The 25,164-nt window shown below is 42.5% G+C and overlaps 1 protein-coding gene across 4 annotated transcripts in view; it reads left to right on the top strand.

The window, feature by feature from the left end:
* The window catches only part of ARHGAP21 (Rho GTPase activating protein 21), a 341,680-nt gene that overhangs the window by 293,539 nt on the left and 22,977 nt on the right, over positions 1 to 25,164 (top strand). For all 4 annotated transcript variants that reach the window (XM_033931381.1, XM_033931383.1, XM_033931379.1 and 1 more), the window contains 6 exons: positions 11,648 to 11,750; positions 11,999 to 12,035; positions 13,597 to 13,722; positions 18,433 to 18,729; positions 24,299 to 24,363; positions 24,863 to 25,005. In XM_033931381.1, the coding sequence (XP_033787272.1) occupies positions 11,648 to 11,750; positions 11,999 to 12,035; positions 13,597 to 13,722; positions 18,433 to 18,729; positions 24,299 to 24,363; positions 24,863 to 25,005 (771 nt within the window). The remainder of the gene's footprint in view (positions 1 to 11,647; positions 11,751 to 11,998; positions 12,036 to 13,596; positions 13,723 to 18,432; positions 18,730 to 24,298; positions 24,364 to 24,862; positions 25,006 to 25,164) is intronic.

Here is a 25,164-nt window from a genome sequence, read left to right as displayed (position 1 = left end):
AACAAATCAGTTTGAGAGACAACTAGAGGTTCAATAAGGTTAAGAAAATGGGTGGTATCCAAAACAAAAGATTTAGCCTTAGCCACTTGAGTTTTCTAGAAATGATCCACCATTTTGGACAAAGGCTCCAAAATGGTGCCCCTAAGAGAGACGATGGGTCTTCCCGGGGAATTGGAGAGAGTTTTATGTATTTTGATGACAGTGTAGAAAGATGGAGTATGACTGGAGGTTTGGGTCAAAAATTTGGCCTCTCCTTTAGTGATGATGTTATCTTCACGTGCAGATTGAACCATCTGCATAATGGTGGCTCGTAATTGAGGGGAAGGGCTGTTGTCGAGCTTGGTATACCAAGCTGCATTGGAAATATGAGACTGAATCTGCGCGAGATACTGAGTTTTAGATAAAACCACTACTGCTCCGCCCTTGTCAGCGGGCTTGATGACGAGATTGGGATCAGACCGCAATGTGTTTAGAGCATTATATTGAGCCCGGGTAAGGTTGGAATAATTATTAGTGTTAGGGGACTTATTCATTTGTTCAATATCCCTTAAAACCAGATCCCGAAACACCCTGACATGGCTTACCAGATCTTTACAAATTAAACTGTTTTTTTGTTGATAAGGAACCCAATAGGGATGATTCCCTTTTTCATGCAAAATCCCATTGGGTTCCTCCTGAGTTATTGGTGTTTCAGGATCTGGTTTTAAGAGATATTGAATAATTGAATAAGTCCCCTAACTCTAATAATTATTCCCATCTTCTGAAGATTCTTATCCTACATGCTTTAAGAGGTTCCAGCAGTGGATCCAGGCCTCACCTAGCAACTTCCCATTCACCAGGTTGACTAACTAATTTAAGTGCGAAATTTGAAAAACAAGAAGAAAGTTTGAAAGAAGTAAAAGCTGTCCAATTGGAAATGGTTAAGGAAAGATTATTTATCTCCTGCAAGTTGGAAAATTTTAAAAATTCACTTAGGAAAAATAATTTAAGACTTTTGAACTTTCCTAAATGTCCCGTCATCTCTCCAGTGGAGATGGTGAGAAAATATTTTCAAGAAGTCCTAGCCATTCCATTGGAAAATATACTTCCAATTGTTAGGGCTTATTACTTGGATTTTAGGAGACCTCAAGGGAAGTCTACTTCTAAGGAAAAATCTAAAGATAATGTTGATCTGTCTTTATTTCTGGAAAGTTCTTTTGAGGTGGCTACAGATAGAACCACTCTTTTATTGACTCTAGCCTTGGAAAGTGATAGAGGATATGTTTTACGCCTATATTTCCATCATATAAATGACAAATTTTTGAGCTCAAATGTTAGAATTTTTCTAGACCTAGCTCTGAAAAGCCAGAGGCGTAGAAAGGAGTTTTTTGCCTTGTGGCCAAGAGTCCTGGCCCTTGGGGCTACTTGTTTGCTTAAATTTCCAGTAAAATGTTTAATTTCTTATCAAAATAAAAATTTCCTTTATTTTGAACCCAAACAGTTATTAGATTTTTTAGGGCCAAAAGAAGGGTTGGTCTCTTACTCCATTGATGAATGACCTGTCTATCGGTTGTAGGGTGGATATCCATTGCCGTTACTCTATTTTTGAATAATGTTGTTCAGTTAATTGAAATTTATTTCCTTTCTTAATTCCAAATTTTGTGGACTAAATAGTTGATTGTATTTCCAGTATATATTTTATATGTTAATTTTTTTCCTTTTTGGATATTCTGATCTTTTTCAAGACTGTAATGCTTGATATTAAATTGTTAAAGGATATAAATAGAAAAATAAATAAAAATACTGAGTGGAGTGGAAAGGGTAGATGTGAATCGCATGTTCACTCTTTCCCAAAATACTAGGAATAGGGGGCATGCGATGAAGCTACTAAGTAGTAGATATAAAACAAACCGGAGAAAATATTTCTTCACACAACGTGTAATTAAACTCTGGAATTCATTGCCAGAGAATGTGGTGAAATCAGTTAGCTTAGCAGGGTTTATAAAAGGTTTGGATAATTTCCTAAAAGAGAAGTCCATAAGCCATTATTGAGATGGCTTGGAGATATTAACTGCTTATTCCTAGTGCTGCCTGATCAGGGAAAAGTTTTTTGATTCGGCCTATTTAATCGATTTTTTTGATTTGCTTTTCCTGCCCAATCAGGTATGGGTGTTTTTTTGTTTTTGGTTTTGTTTTTTTTGTTTTTTTGCCATATCCTGGCTGGTTTATTTTGTAGCCTTTCCACCCACTCCATCCCCCTTTTCCCTCTCCAACCCCATACCAGCGCTATGGTGTAAACAAAAAAGACTTTTCCTCTCTAATATCAGCTGTGGCAGGATACACATTTCAAATCTGACTTATTCTAATAACAAAATAGAAAATTATTTTTTTTCTACCTTCCACTGCCATATTCAACATTTGTTTCTTTCCCACTGTCCTCTCTGTCTCTCTCTCTCGCCCCTCTCTCCCATCCCCCTCTCTCTCTCCGCCCCCTGCCTTGTGCCATGGGTCAAATCTTTCTATTTCCTTTCCTCCCCTCCCATCCATTTCCCATTTGTAGAAGCTTTCCATCCTTTCCCATTCCCCTGTGCAGCAACACTCCACTGATTCTCTCACCTTGAGCCCTGACATACCTTCGAGGCCGCCTAAAGCAGCAGTGGCAGTGGATGGTCAGCAGTGGCATTATTGAGGATACATTGAAACCCTCAGCTCAATGTGTGGTGCTGGCTAAGAAAGCAATAGAATATTAGGAATTATCAGTGATGCAGCAGAGGGCAAGCCCTAGTGGGGCAAGCCGCAAGCAGCCCATTAGAATGATGCTGCAGCTGCTTTAGGAGGCCTCTGAGGTATGTCAGGTCTCACTTGGGGGAAGAGGGGTGTTGGTCGCTGAATCGGTGAGTCCAATTTTCTCGGACAACGAATCGGCGAATCAGGCAGCACTACTTATTCCTAGGTTAGGTGCCATCGACTCGTGCTCAAGTCCTTGTGCCCTGGGTCAAATCTTTCTATTTCCTTTCCTTTCCTCCCCTCCCATTCCTTTCCCATTCCCCTGTGCAGCAACACTCCACTGATTCTCTCACCTTGAGCCCTGACATACCTTTGAGGCCGCCTAAAGCAGCAGTGGCAGTGGATGGTCAGCAGTGGCATTATTGAGGATACATTGAAACCCTCAGCTCAATGTGTGGTGCTGGCTAAGAAAGCAATAGAATATTAGGAATTATCAGTGATGCAGCAGAGGGAAAGCCCTAGTGGGGCAAGCCGCAAGCAGCCCATTAGAATGATGCTGCAGCTGCTTTAGGAGGCCTCTGAGGTATGTCAGGTCTCACTTGGGGGAAGAGGGGTGTTGGTCGCTGAATCGGTGAGTCCAATTTTCTTGAACAACGAATCGGCGAATCAGGCAGCACTACTTATTCCTACGTTAGGTGCCATCGACTCGTGCTCAAGTCCTAGGGACTTGATGAATTGCAGATCTAAAAAGAAATCAGTTTTGTTCTAGTCCGGAAAGGTCCTCCAGCATCATCCCCATGGTTGTTTTCAGTGTGTCCAGCCATCTGATTGCAGGTCACCCTCTTCTCCTGGTTCCTCTGATCTTCTCAAACATGATGTCCTTCTCCAGTGATCTCTCACTTCTGATGGTATGACCAAAATAAGACAGTCGTAACTTCATCATTTGGGCTTCAAGTGACATAACTGGTTTGATCTCTTCCAGAATCGATTTGTTAGTTCTTCTGACGGTCCATGGCGTGCCTAAAATCCTTCTCCAGCACTAAAGCTCAAATAAGTCAATCTTCTTTCTGTCTTGTTTCCATAGTGTCCAGATTTTGCATATGTAACTGACCAAATTAGTGCGTGGACCACTCTGATTTTCATTTGGAGAGTTACCTCCTTGCCTTTGAATACTTTGTCAAGAGCCTTCATTGAAGAGCGACCAAGTGCTATTCTGCGGAGTATTTAGCATAAAATCTGTTTTACTACTTGGAATCTAGCTAGATACTTGGGACCTGGGTTGGCCACTGCTAGAAACAGGATACTGGGCTTGTTGGACCATCAGCCTGTCCCAGTATGGCAATTCTTATGTTACATTACATTACATTAGTGATTTCTATTCCGCCATTACCTTGCAGTTCAAGACAGATTACATAAGAGTTGTCATGAAGTTACAAGATATATAGGCGTTGAGAAGTACTGATTTAGGGTACCAACATCATTTCTTCTAGTGTAGTCCATTCTTAAGAGACTTAGAGCCCAACTCCAGTGGGCTTTTTCTATTAGTAGGGCTGTTTTCCTTTTAGAAATAATATATTAAACTTTGTCATCTATTTTTAGTAGAACTCAAAATGGCCCACAGTCATCTTTGAGAAGGCTGTCATGGCTGCTGTTCAGCTTATTTTCACAAGAGGTAGTTGCTTTCTTTTTACAACTCGCCATAAAAATATATTAGCTTTTTCATATATATTTCTAAAAGCCATATAAATGTCAATATAAACTGAAAAGCCCAGCTGAGAAGCATTGTTTCCCCAGGTCAGTCAGCATGACCTCCTTGCTGAATATACCTGTTTCTTTTTCCGTCTGTGCTTATCTCCGTCCTTATCAACAAGTAACTACACAGCACAGCAGTAAAATATCCTTCTCTTATCTTGTTTCCATCACCCTCAGTTTCTAATAGATTTCTATTTGGATGACAGTTGAACAGGAGTACAGTATTCCCCCGAAATTCACAGGGGTTCTGTTCCAGAAACCCCCTCAAATTTAAAAAAAACCGTGAATGTGGTTTTTCGTCTGTAAAAAGGCAGGGGAGGCAGGAGAGGGCAGCTGGAGTGACAGCGGGTGAAGAAAATCACCTGGTCTGCTCTGACCGCCTCTTAATGTAGTAAAGTTGGGCTACAACAATCAGGAGCTGCTTTGACATGCAGCTCCTGATTGGTGTAGCCCAACTTTACTACAGGAAAAGGCGGTCGGAGCAGACCAAAAAATGAGCGAATTCGCGAACCGCAAATGAGCGGAGGAACACTGTAGAGGAGTAGCCTAATGGTTAGTGCAGTGGCCTGAGAACTGGGGGGAACAGGATTCAGTTTCCACTGTAGTTCTTTGGGACTCAGGGCAAGTAACCCTCTGTTGCCCCAGATACAAAATTAACTACCCGTTTATAATATGTAAACTGTTTTGATAGTGCATCAAGTCCTATTCCCCTTCTCCTTCTTGTTTTTCTTTAAAGTATCCATATCAGCCAGAAACTCCTGGGTCTCATTCCCCAGTTCATTAAACCTGCCTATTTCTGGCACTGTCTCTTCCATGGGGGCAGGTGCCCAGGGTTCTTGTTCTGGTTCTGGAATATCCTTCTCTTCTCAGAATATTCTGGAAGTATTTATTTTTTTCTTCTCCAAGGTGGAGCACAGCTCAGATTCAGGCTGTCATCCGCAGCAGATTTTGACAGACTGTACACATCAGCATCGCCGGGGCCAGGCGTAACCCCTGTTGAGATTGGTAGGCACATTTTGTGTGAGTTGCTGTGTGGGACATCCTTCTCGGATGGCAAATGCATCTCCATGAAGCTGTTCTTCTCTAGAGAAGCATATTTGCCTTCCCCTTGATGTCTACAGGGGTTTAGGATCTGCTGCCCTTCAATGCTTGGAGATGGCACTTCCTTTACGACTCTGAAGGCTCTAGCACCCTAGGTTCCAATACTTTACATTGATCCAGAGTAGGCTTACTCCCTTGCATGGCATGTAACAGGTTTCGCCCTTTGTGTGGTTCTGGGAGACAATGAATCTCCCTTGGTCCATCCTTCAACTTTTTTGAGGATGGTGAAACATGGGTTTTACTGTCCCTTATTTCTATGAACATCTCTGTCCCACCCTACTAAGCACTGCTTTGCTATATCCCACTTGTCTGGATTCATCTGCTGCTGATGACAAGGAAAGAAACATGTATCATACCTGGTAATATTTGTTCCTTTAATCACAGCAAATTAATCTAGAGCCCCGCCCTTTGCTACATTCTGTTTTGCCTTTGCTCCATAGGAATTGGCCCTGTGGGTGACCTCGATGTGGAATCGACAGCTGTGAGAAGGGAGTTCTGTGCCGATAAGCCTGTTCGGTTGATCTTACTGCTTTGTTATGAGCAATACTGAATTACCAGTGAGCATACCATATATCAATGGTTCTTAAGCCTGTCCTGAAGGACCCTCAGCCAGTTGGGTTTTCAAGATATCCCTAATGAATATACATGAGGCAAATTTGCATATAATAGAGGTGACAGACATGCAAATTGGCCTCATGAATGTTCTCAGTGATGGCTCCAATGTGGTGGAACTCCCTTCTGAAGGAATTAAAACAAGAAAAGTTCAAGAAAGGAATAAAGACCATCCTTCTTACAAACCACTTAAACTAATAAAGAAACATTCAGGGGGAGTAGCAGTGAGGAGGAAATAGCGGGCTAATCTCCACTTGGAACACAACAGGAGGAACAAAAAGTAAAGTATAAAACACAGAAAATAGAATTATAGTATATATACATAGAATAAATGTGTTATGGTATAAATAGGTAAGATAAATGTAGCTGTAGGGTAAATATAGTATACTAAAATGCACATATTTAGGGTGAAGATTGTGTGTAAATAATATATTCTCAGTAAATGAAATGTAAATGCACCATACCAGGAATACCCTAAAGCACCAAAACCATCAAAGAACACCAGCTGAAGCTCATGTATGGATAACCATCACTGAAACACCCTAACTCTATAATAACACAATTACTAAAGCTCATATATCTTAGCCTATGTGTTGTATTGTAAACCATAACTAGAACTCATGTATTGTAACACAATTACTGAAGCTCGTGTATTGTAACATAATTTAGAAGCTCACAAATCATAGCTCATGTACTGTAACACTATCACTGAAGCTCATGTATCATAACACTGTTATAGAAGCTGATGTAAACCGCTCTGAATTGACTACCCAGTCATTATTAGCGGTATAGAAGCTTTCAATAAACAATATTGTCTTCTGATCCCAAATATATAGTGCACACACATATATATGTACATAATCATCAACCCCTCCCCCTCCTCAAAATGGATATTTATCTATATACAAAGGAGTTGAAAAAAAATTCCATGAGCCATGCTCTTTAGGTTTTCCCCATTATTTTATCCTCTAAGAGGTTTGTTAGCAGAATGGCTGTTTTCTGTTTTTGTTTTTTATTTTTTGTTGAAGGCAGATTTTAAGGGAGTCTAGTACAGTGGTTTCCAACCCTGTCCTGGAGGACCACCCGGCCAGTCGGATTTTATTTTATTTATTTATATATTTATTCAATTTTCTATACCGTTCTCCCAAGGGAGCTCAGAACGGTCTACATTAATTTATTCAGGTACTCAAGCATTTTTCCCTATCTGTCCTGGCAGGCTCACAATCTATCTAATGTACCTGGGGCAATGGGGGGATTAAGTGACTTGCCCAGGGTCACAAGGAGCAGTGTGGGTTTGAACCTACAACCTCAGGGTGCTGAGGCTGTAGCTTTAACCACTGCGCCACGCACCTCCATTGTATGCAGATCTCTCTAATGCATATTCATTAGGGCTATCCTGAAAACCCGACCGGCCTGGGGGTCCTCCAGGACAGGATTGGGAACCACTGGTCTGGTATGTATGACTATGGTGAACTGCTTATCTTCAGAGAAAGTAACGTTGTTTATCTATAACCAGATTTCTCTTAAAGACAGCAGTTCACCAATCAATCAAAACCTTTCCTCTTCCTTTTCTAGAGTTGAACTTAGCTTAATTAAAGAACTGAGGCTGTATTGCTAAGGAAGTGGGCAAACAACTTTCCTCAGATTTAGGAAATGCTCTGGAAAGTTCTGGAATAAATGTGTCTTATCTCTGATTCTTCAGGACATTACCTAAATGTGACTAGTGAACTGATGTAATTGGAGAACACTTGTTACAGGTAAGCTATTTTTCTTGCTTGATTGATAAAAACACAGCTGAATAGATGAAGTTCTTCCTGAAGAACATCTAAATTTCATGAATTTGCTTTTGTAAGTACACAGAAATTTTAATTAGAAATCTGTTCAAATTTGCCATACTTCTAGCAGTTCTCTCACATATCTGTGCAGTTGTATTTATTGATATTTACTTACTAGAGATTTATTTTTATTTTGTGGTGATTCCTGTTCTGTCTACTAATTTTTAAACTGGTCAATAAGCCAAGGTAGAGATCGGGCAATTCTGAGATTTGGCTGTTAATTTACTACATTTCATTCTCTGTTTTATGGGTGCAAAGGTTGTTTTTCTTGTGGTGGTCTGTTTTTTTATGTCCCAGAGTTTGGCCAGCGTTACTAATAGAAACATAGAAAGATGACGGCAGATAAGGGCTACAGCCCATCAAGTCTGCCCATACCATTGACCCCCTTTTAAGTCTACTGGCCCCCTTAACTCTACTGACCTGCTCTATTAAGTCTATATCCTAGCGACCCTATTCATTGGTATGACTCTCGCAGTGATCCCACATAGGTATCCCATTTATTCTTGAAGTCTGGGATACTGCGGGCCTCGATCACCTGTACAGGAAGATTGTTCCAATGCTCTATCACTCGTTCCGTGAAGAAGTACTTCCTGACGTTTCCACGAAACTTCCCTCCCCTGAGTTTGAGCGGATGTCCTCTTGTGTTCGAGGGTCCTTTGAGAAGAAAGATATCATCTTCCACCTCGACCCATCCCGTGATGTACTTAAATGTCTCAATCATGTCTCCCCTCTCCCTACGCTCCTCGAGAGTATAGAGCTGCAATTTGTTCATTCTCTCTTCGTATGAGAGACCCTTTAGCCCCGAGACCATCCTGGTGGCCATCCGCTGAACCGACTCAATTCTGAGCACATCTTTACGGTAATGTGGCCTCCAAAATTGCACACAGTATTCTAGATGAGGTCTCACCATGGCTCTGTATAATGGCATCATGACCTCAGGCTTCCTGTTGACGAAACTTCTCTTGATACAACCCATCATCTGCTGTGCCTTAGATGAAGCCTTCTCCACTTGAGTAGCAGTCTTCATGTCTGCACTGATGATCACTCCCAAGTCTCGTTCTGCTGTAGTCTTGGTCAAAGTTTCTCCATTCAAGGTGTAAGTTCTGCATGGATTTCCATTTCCGAGATGCATGACCTTACATTTCTTGGCGTTGAAGCCCAGCTGCCAGACAGAGGACCAACTTTCTAACGTACGGAGGTCCTGTTCCATAGTATTCTGCAGATTGTAGCTGTTTATGATATTGCATAGTTTGGCATCATCAGCGAATAAGGTTACCTTACCTTGAAGCCCTTGAGTCAAATCCCTAATGAATATGTTGAAGAGGAGTGGACCCAGGACTGAGCCCTGCGGCACTCCGCTGGTCACTTCTGACGTTTTGGAGAGGGTACCGTTAACCATCACCCTCTGAAGTCTGCCACTTACCAATCTTTAACCCATGCAGTTAGTGTTACTCCTAACCCCATCGATTCCATCTTGTTCAGCAGTCTGCGGTGTGGGACGCTGTCAAAAGCCTTGCTGAAGTCAAGGTATACGACGTCTAAGGACTCTCCCGAGTCCAGCCTTCTTGTTACCCAGTCAAAGAAGCTGATAAGATTGGACTGGCAGGACCTACCCTTGGTGAATCCATGTTGACTGGGGTCCTGGAGATTCCCCTCATTCAAGACCGTATCTAATTTATGCTTAATTAGTGTTTCCATGAGTTTACACGCTATTGAAGTGAGACTCACCGGTCTATAGTTCGCAGCCTCAGCCTTGCAACCCTTTTTATGCAGAGGAATGACGTTGGCTGTTTTCCAGTCCAATGGAACTTTCCCCGTGCTTAGTGAGAGATTGAAGAGCACAGCCAACGGTTCCGCCAGAACATCTCTCAATTCTCTAAGCACTCTTGGGTGTAAATTGTCCGGTCCCATGGCCTTGTTCTCCTTGAGCCTTGTCAGCTCGCTGTAGACGTCTTCAGGTGTGAACTCAAAATTCTGAAACGGGTCTTCCGCAATTTGTTTTGCCTTCAACTGTGGTCCGTGTCCCGGTGCCTCACAGGTGAAGACTGAGCAGAAATATTCATTTAGTATTTCGGCTTTTTCAGAATCCGCCACTGCGTAGTTTCCGTCCGGTCTTCTAAGGCGTACTATGCCGTCTGTGTTCCTTTTCCTATCACTAATATACCTGAAGAAAGATTTATCCCCTTTTTTAATGTTTTTTGCCAAAGTTTCTTCCACTCGAAGTTTGGCCTCCCTAACTGCTGTTTTGACCGCTGCAGACCTGGTCTTATATTCTACTTTAGTTTCCCTTCTCTGCGTACGTTTGTAGGAAAGAAATGCTGTTTTCTTCTTAATGAGGTGCGAGATCTCCTCAGTGAACCATTGGGGTTTATTGTTTCTTTGCCGTTTGTCTACCGATTTTATGTAGCGATTAGTAGCTTCGTGTATGGATGATTTCAGGTACGACCACATAGCTTCCACATTACCGGTCTCTGCTTGGTCCTGCAGCGTCTGATGGACGAAATTTCCATGCGTGTGAAGTCGGTGCCCCGGAAGTTAAGTACCTTTGTTTTTGTGATTGATTTAGGGAATCCTTTCCTAAGGTTGAACCATACCATGTTATGGTCGCTGGAGGCTAGCGTATCTCCTACCAAGACCTCTGAGACGCTTTCCCCGTTGGTGAGTACCAGGTCAAGGATCGCCTGGGCCCTAGTGGGCTCCGTTACCATCTGTTTTAGTTGTGCACCATTTATGGAGGCCAAAAGCCTCTTGCTGCTACTGGTGATTGCTGAAAATGTGTTCCAGTCTGCATCAGGCATGTTGAAGTCCCCAAGCAGTACAGTGTCGCCCCGTAGAGTGATATTCTCTATGTCCTCAATTAATTCAGTGTCCATGTCTTCCATTTGTCTTGGGGGTCTGTATACCACACCAAGATACAGGCATTTATTGCCACCTCTTGCCAGGTTAACCCAGAGGGACTCCCCGGTGTATTTGACATCTGTGATCCTGGTGGTTTTGACGTCTTTTTTAATGTATAGTGCTACCCCACCACCTAACCTGCCCTCTCTGTCACGACGAAGTAGATTGTACCCCGGTATAGTCATATCCCACCCATGTGAGTCCGTAAACCATGTTTCGGTTATTGCCACCACATCTAGGTTGGCATCCCTTATTTCAGTTTCCAGCTCTAGAATTTTATTGCCTAAACTGTGAGCATTAATATACATGGCCCTCCACACATTGTGTTTGCTAGGTCGCTGTAAGGCTTTTTCCACCTGAGTCTGTGTGGCTCCTAGAGAACTGTTTGCTATGTGTGCCCTTACCTTGGAAGCAGAGTGTCGACTCATCCCATCAGGATAGTTCCTTTCCGCACCAGTACATGAGTAGGTACCCTCCCCCAACTTACCTAGTTTAAAGCCCTACGAGCTTACCCTATTGAGCTTATGGTATTTCTTTAGATTTTAACTTTTTATTCACCATAAAGTGAATGTGCTATTTTTAGTTTGTATCACATTTTCTTTGCATAGAATTATTTTAGTCTTCTATCATGACTTTTTTTTTGTTGTTTATTTTTGTCTTTGTTTTGAGAATTCCATGGAGAAGGTAGGCTATAAATAACAATTTGATTGAAAAATGACACTCACTCATTTTTTTATTTATAGAACCTGTTAGACCTACCATTCTGGAGGTTCAACCCAGCTCCAAAACAGAGCGATCAAAATCTTGTGACGAGGGACTAGATAATTATAAAGAAGAAGAAGAATCGTAAGTTAAGAACGCTATGTTCCAGCTAAAGAAATTTATTTGTGTAAAATCTCTCTCTCTCTCTCTGTGTATGTGTGTGTGTATATATATATATATATATATTTATTTATTTATATATATATATATATAGAGAGAGAGAGAGAGATTTTCAATATGTGTGTGTTTTTATTTCTATAGAGATATAAAACAAGAGGTTAGGTACAGTACTATGTGTGGCTTGTAATAACAAATTATTTTGTTTCCAACAGATCCATTAAACATGTTTCTAGCCTGAAGGGAATCAAGGTTAGTAGGTTGTCATTTTTATGTCTGTGGTTCCTGAATTTTCAGATATTTTTATGTCTTGGTCAAAAATTTTGAAGGTGTTTCTTCCCTTATTTCCAAATTCTATTTTAACTTCTGTCTGAAGTCCTGCTAGTCAAAATGAGTAAGTCTTAGTTGTTTGCACAGAATGAATATTGTCAGGTCAGATTAAGTTCCTGAGTGTATACAACAGAACAGTACGAGTAATATCCATACTCTTGTGCCTAGCATTATGGTACAAAGGACATCTATTTAACATCCCCAACACAGCATGATCCCACCAACATAACAACGATCACAGAGCTAAATTTAAAATGGAGAACACTAAGCTGCATTCCAGCATAGCATATACCTTATGCCAACAATGAAGAACAATTTTGGCGGTGGTCCACTGCAACCTTTTTGAACTCCTGTATATTAAAGCTGTAATTATTTTTCACACTCTGAACTGAATTCCTTTTATTGCAGCTGGGAAACTGCACATTTTTATACCTTATATATACTGCATGTAGCATGCAGGTCCATTGATGAACACTTCAAGGATATGTCGGTTAAGAAAAGGGAAAGATTTGACTTAATACTACAATTTTCACATCAGATTGTTTATTAGCATGGTTGATGAACAAAGAAATTGTTCAGGTGCTAAATAGAAGACTACATCTTGATTGGATAGGGACTGCTGGATACTGCCTCCCAGTGTCTTTTTCTGTCTCTGTTTTCCGTGGGGTTTCTTTGAGCCCGAACCTTCCGCTAGAAGGACTATACACAGCAGCACAACTCCCCAGGAGCGTGAAATGACTTTTCAGATAGGCCACCATGAGCCAGCTTCAGTGCTTTTGTGTGCACGCTGTATTTAACGCTTGTGCAAGATCCTGACTTCAGTTTGCTTCAGGCACGTTGCGTGGTCAGTTGGAAACGCTAGCCAGCAGCTGAAATTTTTTCCGCTTCATTTTAGTACTATGCAGGGGCAAATTTGTCCTCGCAGGAACTCAGTTTTCCCCATCCCCACAAGTTTTTGTCGCTGTCCCTGTCTTTGCCCCATTCCTGTAAGCTCTGCCTTAACCGCACAAGCCTTGAATGCTTATGGTTTTAAAGTGTTTGAGGCTTGTGCAGACGAGGACGGAGCTTGCAGGAATGGGGCAGGAAAAGAACTCACGGGGATGGGGAAAAATTTGTCCTCATGTCATTCTCTAGTCTGTGCCCCAAGAGAGTAGACCTTGGTTCATGTTCCCAAGCAAAGTATATACTGAGAGTGAGGAGTAAAATTTCAATAGAGCCCCTAGCCCCATTCTTCACCTACCAAACGCAGACAAAGATACCACAGGAGACTCCAGTTAGCACAGTGATTACTTTATTAGCTGAACCACAGTCAGTCTCGCCACAACTTTAGCCAGGGAGATCATGCATATTTAGCCAAAGCCTTCTGCATTTGCAGCAGTCCGAACATAAACTTGGAGAAGGATCACCAGGACCCTCTCAGTGATGATACTTCTATCACTGCCCTTGTGTCTGATTTAACTTGTATTTACTCCCATGTGTTTAGGCCCCAGAGAGTGTAAAGTCTTCCGAAGATTCTGAGTCCAGAAAAGATTCTTCTTCTGATGTTTTCAGTGATGCAACCAAGGAAGGATGTCTTTATTTTCGACAGCTGATCACAGAGAAGGGAAAGGTAGACCATGTTTTAAACTGCATGAATCACAGTATTTTTAGATTACGGCCAAGCAAAAGAGGTAGCTGTAGAAACCACTTTTCAAGGAGTGCTGTTACATTTGGCTCTTCTGTCTAAACATGATGAATCTGTAAAACCCCTGCTGCTGTTTGAGATCAAGAATAAAGAGAGAGAGGATGCACATACACAAGCAGTTAGGCACTGTCCCAGAATGTTCATCTTCTTGCGTGCTTAAAATATTATTTGATTGAAGTCTCTTACCCAATCTCGCAGTGCAATGAAAGCTAAATGCTTTCTTAGGTGTCTGTGAGATACGTATCTTGCCTATTTTGTGTGCCATAAACTCAGGAGTATCTCTTAAACCCATAAGTCCAAGTTGCAAACATGAATTCAGTTTATACAAGGGTAAATCAAAAAGTAAAGGCATAATACATTTAATAGAAGTAACTGTGAGCAACTGAACATAATCACTTTTCTACATAGCCCCCATGCAAGACGACACATTTGTTGTGTCGTTCAACTAGCTTCGGCATTCCTCCAGAGAAGCTTTTTGGCTACTGCCAGAGCCAGGTGAGCACTGCTTCTTTTACTTCATCATGCTTTGTCTTTTGCTCTCTGGGTTGCAATGATAAACCCATGTCTCGTCACCAGTGACAGTTCTCTTGAGAATATGGGATCTTCATACCATCTCAGGAACTGGGTCCATCTCAGGAACTGGGTCATAACTACAACATGTTGCTTGTGCAGATCAGTTAGCTGTTTGGAGCCCATCCTGTAACCCAATTCATCAAGCATTATGGCAAATGAAGATCCATAACGGGTATCTAAATTTGCAGCCAATTAAGACACTGTTATCTGTCGGTCTTCTTTAATCAAGGCATCTGCCCTGTCAGTGTGCTCTTGTGTGTGCAATGTTGATGGGCGGCCAAAATGACCTTTGTCAGTTACACCTGTTCTCACTTTAAACCTTTTTACCCACTCAAAAACCTTTTGTTGATTCATGGCGTTACATCCATAGTGAGTCAATACCCGATGTTGAATTTCCATAGGTTTCACTCCCTCTGCCCAAAGTGCACTATTGCATATTGTTCTTCAATGGTGTAATCTTGCAATAGAGCGTCTGTTTCTGACCACTCATGGCTGCCACACAACTAAAGGCCGAGTGCTGCACTGTACATGGACAAACTATCCAAAAGGCAATGAACGAGCACATATGTTGCATTTCACTAGCTCTGTTCTGGTTATCACATCCCCTATAATAAAACCCTAAGCATGCAAGCGCACTTACATCCGCGTGTTCCCTGCCGCCATGGTGTCTGACTCCATGGCCATGTTCAATTTGCAGTGCGCAGCGGCTTGAACGCAAGCTATTGGGGAGGAGCACAGCTAGAGCAGTTCGTGAACTCCCAGCCCTTCAGTCGCAGCTGTCTCCCACGAGCTGTCTATCTGCCCCGAGCAGCCACTTCTTCCCTGAGCAGCTACTTCTTCTCCGGGCAGCCAAGAAGGCTCAGTAAGCATTAAAGTGCCCAGATGGAGGGCTAAAAGCGCTCCGGTCACTGGTACTAATTTTAGTAGTCTGTCAGGGGTTAGGCAGGAAGAAGCCGCCTCAGCCACGCTTTGTTTTCCCCTTTGAGGCTGAGCTTCCATTTACTGTGGGCAGGAATGAGAAGGCTGCAGAGTCAGAATGAGGCAGGTTGGAAATGCTAACACCGGACTGAGAAAGGGGAGAGCAAGGGAATACAAGAGAGGGGGCCAGGAAAAGGCAGCAAAACAGGTACTGAAGAGAAAGGGAAAGCGAGGCAGAAAATAGGTGAGAACAGGAGAATAAACCAGTGAGAGGGGGCAAAAGGGGAAGGAGAGGAAGAGTGGGAGAAACCAAAAATAAAAACAACCGCTGCCAGAGGGGGAAAGGGACGCTTCCGTTTGCGGCAGGGAAGGGTGGGGCTTCTTGGTGATGGATAGGCGCCAGCGACATGTGAGAAAAGGGGGCTGGAAGCTGAATGGGAAAAGATGGGAGAAGGGGGCTGGGGGGGCTAAAAAAGGAGTTTGGAGCTGGGGCTGAAAATAGGGGACATGTGAGGGAAGGAGACTTTACTAGCACCCGTTAATGTAATGGGTTTAAACACTAGTAATTTAATAATTGCTTTTAATTTCTGATTTGCCCTCATAGTAAATTGGTACCATAGACAGAAGAAAATCATTAAAACTTGGCATTCAAAAATGTATTTTTGCCTCTAATTGTTCTCGAACTTCATATATGTAAAAGCTTTGAGTATTTCAGACTTACAAAAGACCTTCTTATAAATCCGTGGGCATGGAAGACTTTTGAGAGACTACATTAACGGAGCACTATATTGCCACATATTACACATGCTTTGTGGGGAAGGGAAAATGAGTATCGATCTTATTAATAAAATACACCAACTTACAAACAAGGAATGCAGAAATACTGACCAGCCTTAGATGATATAGTCTCTGTCCTGAGAAAATTAGTTCTGACCTTTAAAGGAAATAGGCATTTACACAAGTTACAAGAAAGATTGTCTGGCCTAATCCTTCATGACATAACAAGCAAGAAAATATCACCGACATTTTGATTATTCAGGCAATATGCTCAATATTTTAAAAATGTCCGTTTTGGATGATCAAACTTTTCAATCCATGTACGGCCTTACCAAAAATTACTATTCTTGCAAGAGTTTGGCTCTTGGATTCATAAAATCAAAAATAGTACTTACAAGAAGGAGCCGTACCCTGCATTTTGTGAATGGTTTTTCTTCTGACTTCATTATAGTTTTACAGTTTCAACTGTGGAATAGTAAGAAGGGAAAGAGCAGAAAGCAGAGAATCTTCCTTTCTTTTGTTTAGTATTAGAGAAAAAGAGAGAGGCAATAAATGAAAAGCAAGAATTGAGGTCATAAAGGAAATGGATTTTTGTGTGGTAATGTTTTGCCCCCTCACAGAGGAGAATGTTCTTTGAATGTGTCAGACCTGTACGTAAAGGAATATTATTATTATTTCTTGTACTTTGATATACCTCCTGTACCAAAGAACCCAAGCAGTGTATAAAACTCGAATCAACTCTAAAAATGAAAAAAAATGCCATAAATAAACAGGAAAGGTCACAACACAGAGCAGACACTCAAGAGATACCCTTTCTGTACCTGCTCACCACTCATTTCAGCATTCGTCAATAAAAAATTTAGGCAGATGAAAAAGAAAAAATATTCATTTTTAAAAGAACCTTGCAAATGAATATTCCAACAGGATTTGATCTGGCAATGAATTTCAGAGAGAGGGGCCCAAAAAGTAAAAAGCTGTTTTCCTAGTTGATTCTAAGTAAGCTAGTCTGGGATCGGAGAATACATTCTGTTAGAACCTGTGGATCTGAGAAACCGAGAGGGAATTGTAGGAGATGAAAGAGAGTCTGGAATGGAGCAGCAGTATCAGAAGGAGAGCTGAGGTTGGCCCAAGCAGCAGCTAGGAGATGCTGAGGCCAAAGGTTTTGAAGAGGTGAGTGGGCGGACGGAGCACCCCTGCCAAAATGGCGCCTCTTCCACCTTCACCCCCCACATACTCGCTATACCACTGGGATGGAGTGATAACAAAATGTATGCCTCAAATAAGGATTGAGGTGAAAGACTCCAGCTCTCATGCACCATAAACAAAATTCAAGATAAAGTATTCACTTTGGTTTTAGTTTATAGCTTATGGTGTTGTAAAAATCAGAGACCGATAGCGTGTGACTGGTGGTTACTAACAAAGGGGCAGCCTTGATAAAGCAAATGGGTGAAACATGTTGGCAGCATCAGACCAAAAGCTAAGTACAAATTTATCTTTGAAAAATATTCAAATAATTTAAAAATTGCATTAAATTAGAGAGCCAATGAAGAGTGAACACACAAAGCTTAGAGTAATGAAACTTTTGAACTCTTAAGTGGTGTTGCTGAGGCTCTGTTGTGTATGTTGGATAATGCTATTGCATATTTGTGAATTTCATTTATATGCATTGATATAGATATAAGTGATAAGAAATAGTGAGTTTGATTTAAGAAGGTTTGGTTGTAAAAATCAGGCCACTCTTAAAGAGTCGCTATTCTGCCCAAATGCACGGGGGTAACATTCAGTCAGCCATAGTATGGCCACCGCTGGCTGAACTACACCTGGATATTCAGTACCAGCTCCTATCTGAGTATTGGTGGCCCGCCGGGAGTTACTAAGTTAATATTCAGAGGCGGTTCCCAGATAGTTAACTCAAGACTGCATTGGTGTTGTCATAAACTAACTGGGTAGTTATCCAAGTACCACTTCTGAATATCGGCAATGCTTGAGTAACTCGCAGCTCCGCCCAGATCATCCTGGCACTAACCGGATAGCACTGCAATGGTCAGACGGATAATAGCACTATCTGGTTATGTCCTGTTCAATACCCTGTGGGTATACAGTCAGTGCTGGTTAACCATGTAAGAGAGCATTTCCTACTGGTTATCTAGTACGGATTATTGACCTAATTTTTTAAGCATCATGGTATAGGCAAGGGTGGTCAGTGGAATAGGTTAAAAACAACATATCAAGAGAGAAAAACTATCAGAAGGAGGTAGACCTGCTCCTTAAAGTTGTTTTCATTCTGTGGTATCCATTTTTTTCTTGGATTTTTTAAAATTCAAATTGTATAGTAAATTCTTACATGCAACTGTTCATGTTTTCCAGCGAGTTGGTGGCAGTATCCGACCATGGAAGCAGATGTATGTTGTTCTTCGAGGTCCTTCTCTTTACTTGCACAAGGATAAAAAAGACCAACTGTTTCATCCGTCATCTCAGACTGACGAAGAGCAGCCAATTAGCATCAAGGCCTGTTTGATAGATATCTCATACAGTGAAAGCAAAAGGAAAAATGTTTTTCGTCTTACCACATCTGACTGCGAATACCTATTTCAAGCCGAAGACAGGGATGATATGTTGGCATGGATTAAGGCTATACAGGACAACAGCAATCTAGATGATGAGGTATTTGCAACATATGAAAGGTTTTTTAAACAATGATTTTATTCCCATTGTTTTGAGTGTCTGGTTCTGTCCGAATCTGTCCTTACTAGGCCTGTAGTGCTAAGTTATTTAACCCTTTAGGGCTTTAGGGCTTTAGGTAAGCCCTCTGTGGACAAGAAAATACTTCCTGTACCTGACTATAACTCATCTTGTACTAGCAGTGAGAAAAGTGTAAGCTAAATCCCAAACCTTTTCCCATCCCTGTGAGTTTTCCTGTTTTCCCTCTAATTCCATAAATTGGTTTATATATTATGATTTATATACCGTCTTTTTGAAAAAAAAAATTCATGGCATTCATAGTTGCACGTTTAATTACAGAAGAGCCCCACTTATGCATGCAACTTATTTAATTGGCCCTAGATTGTTGCTTAATTGGTGATAACTTTCAATAAAATTGCTCTTATTAGCATTGAAAGGCATTAAGTGTGTGTAAGTGAAATTTAGTGGTTATATGTGCAAAGTCCCGCATTGAAGTGTGTGCATTTCTACCTGCCATAGACATAGCATAAGAGCTCATGCCTAACTGTTGGTGTGTAAATGCCAGTTTCTAGTTCAATGTGTCTAGTGTTTCTGAACGCTAGGTCCTGTATCTGAACTAGCAAGTTGCTTGCAGAAAATTGTCAATCATGTTTTCCAACTCCACCTCCTTCCCAGGGAGCTGCTCCTGCCCTGTCAGCTTCTTCTCAATGCTCAGTTATGAGCAGTTCTGCTGCTCCAACCGTGTTCTTTCCCTCACCTACGGATATCGCTAAGCTGGTCACTGATCACTGGAAGTCATCAGAGGGATCTTTTCGTATGGCTAAAATTGACCAAGATGTATCCGATGGCGCCAGATTTGGATCCTCAGGACTGCAAAGTGCACTTGCTCCTCAAGCATCAATTTGAAACTTTAGCTCTAGGGATTAAGGCAGCAGCCACATCTTCCTTTGTGGCACACGCTTGTCACACTTACCTGTCTCGGGCCTCTGACCTGATAGATGGGGAAGATCCCCAAAAGCTCCTCTCTCTGGGGTAAATTATATTGCTGATGCACTGTATGATCTTATCAGAGTTATGAGCAAGGTTTAGGCCTATGCTGTCTCCGCCCATCGGATGCTCTGGATCAGACAGTGGGCATGAGATGCTACCTCTAAATCCACACCAAGAGGCTTCCATTTCAGGAGCAAATGTTCTTTGGCAAGGGCCTAGATGACCTGGTGGCCAGTGTGATGGACCATTGCCCCAAGTCCTTATTGGACAACAGGCCCCGGGCGTCCCAGAGTTTGGATCGGAGCAATTTTCGGGAGGCCAAACACAAAGACCCTTTAGGGATTCCATCAGAGATTCAGTGGGGGCAGGAGACAGCAAGCCTCAGGCTCTCTCCTCTCACCAGTCTCTAAGAAAACACAATAACACCAGACAAGAGGCCGAGCTCCTCCAGATAGGGGGCAGGCTGTTGGCCTTTTTGTTGGTCTGGTCTCAGATTGGCGCAGTCCGCTGGGTTCTAGACATCATCCAGGAGGGGTACAAAATTGAGTTCTGTGCCCCCCTGCTAAACCACTTTGGCTAGCTGGAGAGAGCCCTGAAAGTTCAGGCTACGTTGAAAAGGCTACTGACTCTTCAGGCCATAGAACTAGTCCTGGATGCAGATTTTGTCTCAGGTAGATACTCCAAATACATCATGCCAAAAAAGGGCTCAGCGACTGCAGACCGATTCTAGACCTCAGGTTGGTCAATGCGGCTCTGAAGATACCACACTTCCACATGAACACTGTTCAGTTGGTCGTAGTGGCAGTGGCTCTGGGAGAATTTCTTGACTCTCTCAGTCTGACGAACTATGATGTTGAATGCCTGTGATCATTAGTATCTCCCAGGAGGAGATGTGAAGAGCATATCCCTAGAAAGGATCCCTAGAAAGCTGCTCTTCGCTGTAGGTAGCCAGAGGAGCGGCTTTTGTAGCAACTCAGACTGAGGGGACCAGCAAGAGAGGAGAGTGTCTTAGAGAGGTCTTATGTGTGCTCTAGCCCAAGGAACCACCACTATGGTCACTGCCATCAACCCCAGGACCTGCAGATAATGACGCACTGTGGGAGCCGATCTCTGTAGTAGCTCTGAAATCTGCTTCTGGAGCTTCAGTCTGCATGGCTCGGGAAGAAACACTTGGCCCAAGGCCATGTCGAACAAGACTTCCAGGTACTCCAGGCATTGAGTTGGTTCCAGTTGACTCTTCTTGAAGCTGACTCCCAGCCCAAGCTTTGGAAGAGTTGCATCATTCTTGAAACCACCAGCTCACCTTCCTCTTTGGATGGAGCTCTGCTAAGCCAATTGTCCAAATATGGGTGCAGCTGAATCCCATCCTTGTGGAGGTACGCTGCTTCCACCAGCACCTTGAGCTGCTACCTCTGCACCCAGAAGTTGTGAGATTAAATCCTGGTGCTGCTTCTTGTGACCCTGGACAAAAGGGCAGTATACAAGTCCCCTTTCCCTTCCCAAAGATGCGAGGTATCGTGGTCAGGCCAAAGGGGTGCACAAAGAACTGAAAATGCTGCTTCAGCACAAATAGTCACTCTTCTTCCACATCTTTCTATATGGACAGCCTCATCAGGTTTCTTGTGCGATGGCTTGAGCAATGCCTCACTTGGAGATGGTGAAAACAGGCACTGCAGCAGTCCTAGACTTGCCATGCTCAAGAATGAATAGAATATTTGTGTCCTTGCAGTGTATCCGTTTTTGCATGCATTCTGTGTATGCTGGCAGATACAGAATCGCTTGGATGGCCCAGAGTTTCACTATTATCTTTAATGAATGTTATACAATCTTATACAGTGGTACCTCGGTTTACGAGTGCACCGGTTTGCAAGTGTTTTGCAAGACGAGCAAAACATTTGCAAACTTGGTGCCTCGTAAACCGAGCGCGCCTCGATTTGCGAGCGCCCCCCCCCCCCGCAATCCGGCACCCCCCCACCGCCATCGGGCACACACATCCCCCCCGCCGCGACTTGAGGTCCCCCCAACCCACCCGAACCCTCTTCTTACTTTGATGTAGCCTCCGCACTGGCACCAGCATGTCCTGTGCTGTGCCGGTGCCTGAAAATCTGCATCCGGTGCTGGGCCTTGAGCATGTGCGCATGCTCAAGGCCTGAGAGTTCACATCGAACGTCCAATGTGAACTCTCAGGCCTTGAGCATGCGCACATGCTCAAGGCCCAGCACCAGAGGCAGATTTTCGGGCACAGCACAGGACATGCTGGTGCCGGTGCGGAGGCTACATCAAAGTAAGAAGAGGGTTTGGGTGGGTTGGGGGGGACCTCAGGTCATGGTGGGGGGTGCCCGATGGCGGTGATGGGGTGCCCCATGGCTGCGGGGGGGGGGGGGGTGCCCGATGGCTGCGGGGGGGGTGCCGGATCGCGGGGGGAAAGGTGCCGGTTCGCGGGGAGGGCCTTTGGGGGGAGCAATGCCGATTCTCGTGGGGGGGGGAGCAGCGCTGCTGGCCTTGGGGGGGGGGGGTGGAGGGTGGGAACCTATCAAAGCGAGTTTCCATTATTTCCTATGGGGAAACTCGCTTTGATAAACGAGCATTTTGGATTACGAGCATGCTCCTGGAACGGATTATACTCGTAATCCAAGGTACCACTGTATATATACACACACAATGAATGTTATACAATCTTATATATATACACACACATAGGGGGAAGAGAGGGTTGTGGATAAGGAATTTCAAGGTATGCTATTATAGGGTTACTTTACTGAAAAAGAAGACCTAATACCATTCATATTTATATTGACCAGGCGATTGGGCTGACAAGGTGAGGCCCTGGATATTGTAGAGTAATAATGTCTGAGGCTTATGATTCTTTTTAATATATCATCTCATACCAGTTTCCCTTATCTTCCTTTTTGCTGCATTTCTAAAACTTGTTGTTCCTTAAAATCTTATTACATAAAATATGCTTCCTACATTTGCTTTATCGCACAAATCAAAGTTGTGGTTTAATGTTGTTAAATCTGCTTTATGCAGCCTATCTTGTCCTCTCCTTATAGCCTAAAATTTGTTTTGGTTTTATTTGCTTTTTTTCTCCTTCTTCTTTTTGCCCAACTCTCTCTTATCACCTGACCAGGAAAACTGAATTATTTTATTTACAAAAGATTTATTGAGTCTTAATTCATCCTGGTCTGTCATCCTCCTAAGAGTAATAGGCACCCAGTCAATTGTATATCCTATGTACTCAGCACTATAATATCTCCTTGATCTAAGCAAAGAACTTTTAACTTCTCATGGTGAGCACTGCAGAGTTAGTTATGGTAGGAAAATGGTGTTTTGTTTGGCCAATTTAAAAATGTATTTTATATTTGGAAATGCAACAGAGCATTTTCATACCTTGATAATATACTACAACTGCCAGTGAATGCAGGGAATGGGGCTTAGAGAAACATATAATGTTAACTCACAGGTTATATCTTTCTATCAACCATTTTCTTACAGTAACTTGCTAAATCTGCAGCACTCGCCTAAAGAAATTCAAGTTCTTTACAAATATCAGTGACACTGTACAGAAGGCCTGACCAAAGACGATATAGTGCCAAGTGCAACTGACTGGATGCTTATCACTTTACAAATGTTAAGACAAATAACATTTGAATATAATGACAGATGAAGATTTCATGGTCAGTCTAGTTGGCCTAAATCCATTCTTGCTTGTAGTGCTTTACTCCCCTCACTACACTTCTCCCTCGGTATTCACAGGGGTTGGGTGTAGAGCCGGACTGCGAAGTGTGAAAAATTGCGAATAAGTTTTCGGCCAGCTCTGACCTACCCCCGCCTCATTCTGGACCTTCCCGGCATCCGAGACCGTATCTGGTGGTCTAGTGAACTTTCAGGGCAGGAGCAATCTTCCTAAGCTCCTGCCCTGTGCAGATCACTCATAGCAAATGGCTGCCATGAGTTTCTGTAGTCTCTAGAGACTATGACGGGAACTCTCGGCAGCCATTTTCTATGAGTGATCTGCATGGGGCAGGAGCATAGGAAGATCGCTCCTGCCCCAAAAGCGGATTCGGAGGGAGAAGTATACTTGATAAAATTAGGGTTTCTTTGTGCTGATGCTTTTTCCACTGGGGCGTATAGCTATGCTGAGCATGGACCAAATATGGAAGTGCAAGGATATCTCAGTCACTGACCACTGTCATTGTGTTCCCAATTGCGACATATGGCTGCGAGACATGGACACTCATGAAAGCAGATAGAAGTAAAATTGACGCTTTCGAGCTGTGGTGCTGGAGGAGACTATGAATCCCATGGACAGCTGGGATCACCAACAAAGATGTTCTTGATCAAGAACGGGAATTAGGAAGGGAAGATGAAATCAGTAGGTCTTTGAGAAACACAGAGAGGGGCAAGACTTGCTGAGTGGCATACTCTGATTTATAATATATGTCCACACAATTTGTGTTTTCTTTATTAGCCAACCAAAAATGCAAATATTTACCCTGGTACTATTTTAATTTCAAAAGGGGTTTCATAAATTCTGATTCTGTATGTTTGTTTTTTACAGGAGACTGGTGTTACTAGTAGGGATTTAATTAGCCGGAGGATTAAAGAATACAACACCTTGATGAGGTAAGCACATGCAGATCATTGTAGCACTGTAAGAAACCAGGCATCATAACTGCTACTGTTGGTTTGGATTTATTTCTTTCATATAACAGTTTTAGTGGATATGTTGTAGAAATGTTCATTTCTTTGATGCTCTCAAGCTCTGCCAGTGACGGATCTGTGCCGGGAGTTATATTAAGACCTGAACTAAAATATGACTGTTTGCTATCAGGCCGCTTCAGTGATTTTTCTATCCTTTAAATTTGTTTTATTTTATTTTTAATGTTTTATCTTCATTGATTTTTGATCTTGGAAATGTATTATATGTTGTTATTACATATTTTTAGTTTATCAGGTACTTTAAGTAGATTGAGAGCCTTCGAGACAGGGTAGTTTTTCTCAAATACCTAATTTCGTTTTAGTTTGACACTTTGTAAACCGCTTAGGTCAGTAAAATGCAGGAGCGGTATATCAAATCTTAAATAAGCATAACTCTTCTCATCTAAATAAGATCTTGCCTCAGTTCTAACAGCGGCAAAACAGAGCCATCGCCCAAGACGTCTCGCCAGAGCATGAGCATCCGACAGACATTTCTGGGTACGAAAGAACAAAGAAGCCAGAGTCCACACTCTCCAAAAGACTCTGAAAGGAAGCTGCTCAGCAAGGGTAGGCATCGTACTGTAGGTAGTTTGATCTTTTTGAATCTGGAAACCTATACCTGAGTTTTATATAGTGCTGCTGCTGAACTACATGCAAGGAATGAAGAAGTAAGAGCAAAACCGTGCCATTTGATTCCGTAGATTCTGCCAGAATCTGTTCTTTGTG

The sequence above is a fragment of the Geotrypetes seraphini genome, chromosome 2, assembly GCF_902459505.1.
Source record: "Geotrypetes seraphini chromosome 2, aGeoSer1.1, whole genome shotgun sequence".
Taxonomy (NCBI): domain Eukaryota; kingdom Metazoa; phylum Chordata; class Amphibia; order Gymnophiona; family Dermophiidae; genus Geotrypetes; species Geotrypetes seraphini.
The sequence above is the reverse complement of the archived record's forward strand: the minus strand, read 5'-3'. Positions and strand labels throughout refer to the sequence as shown.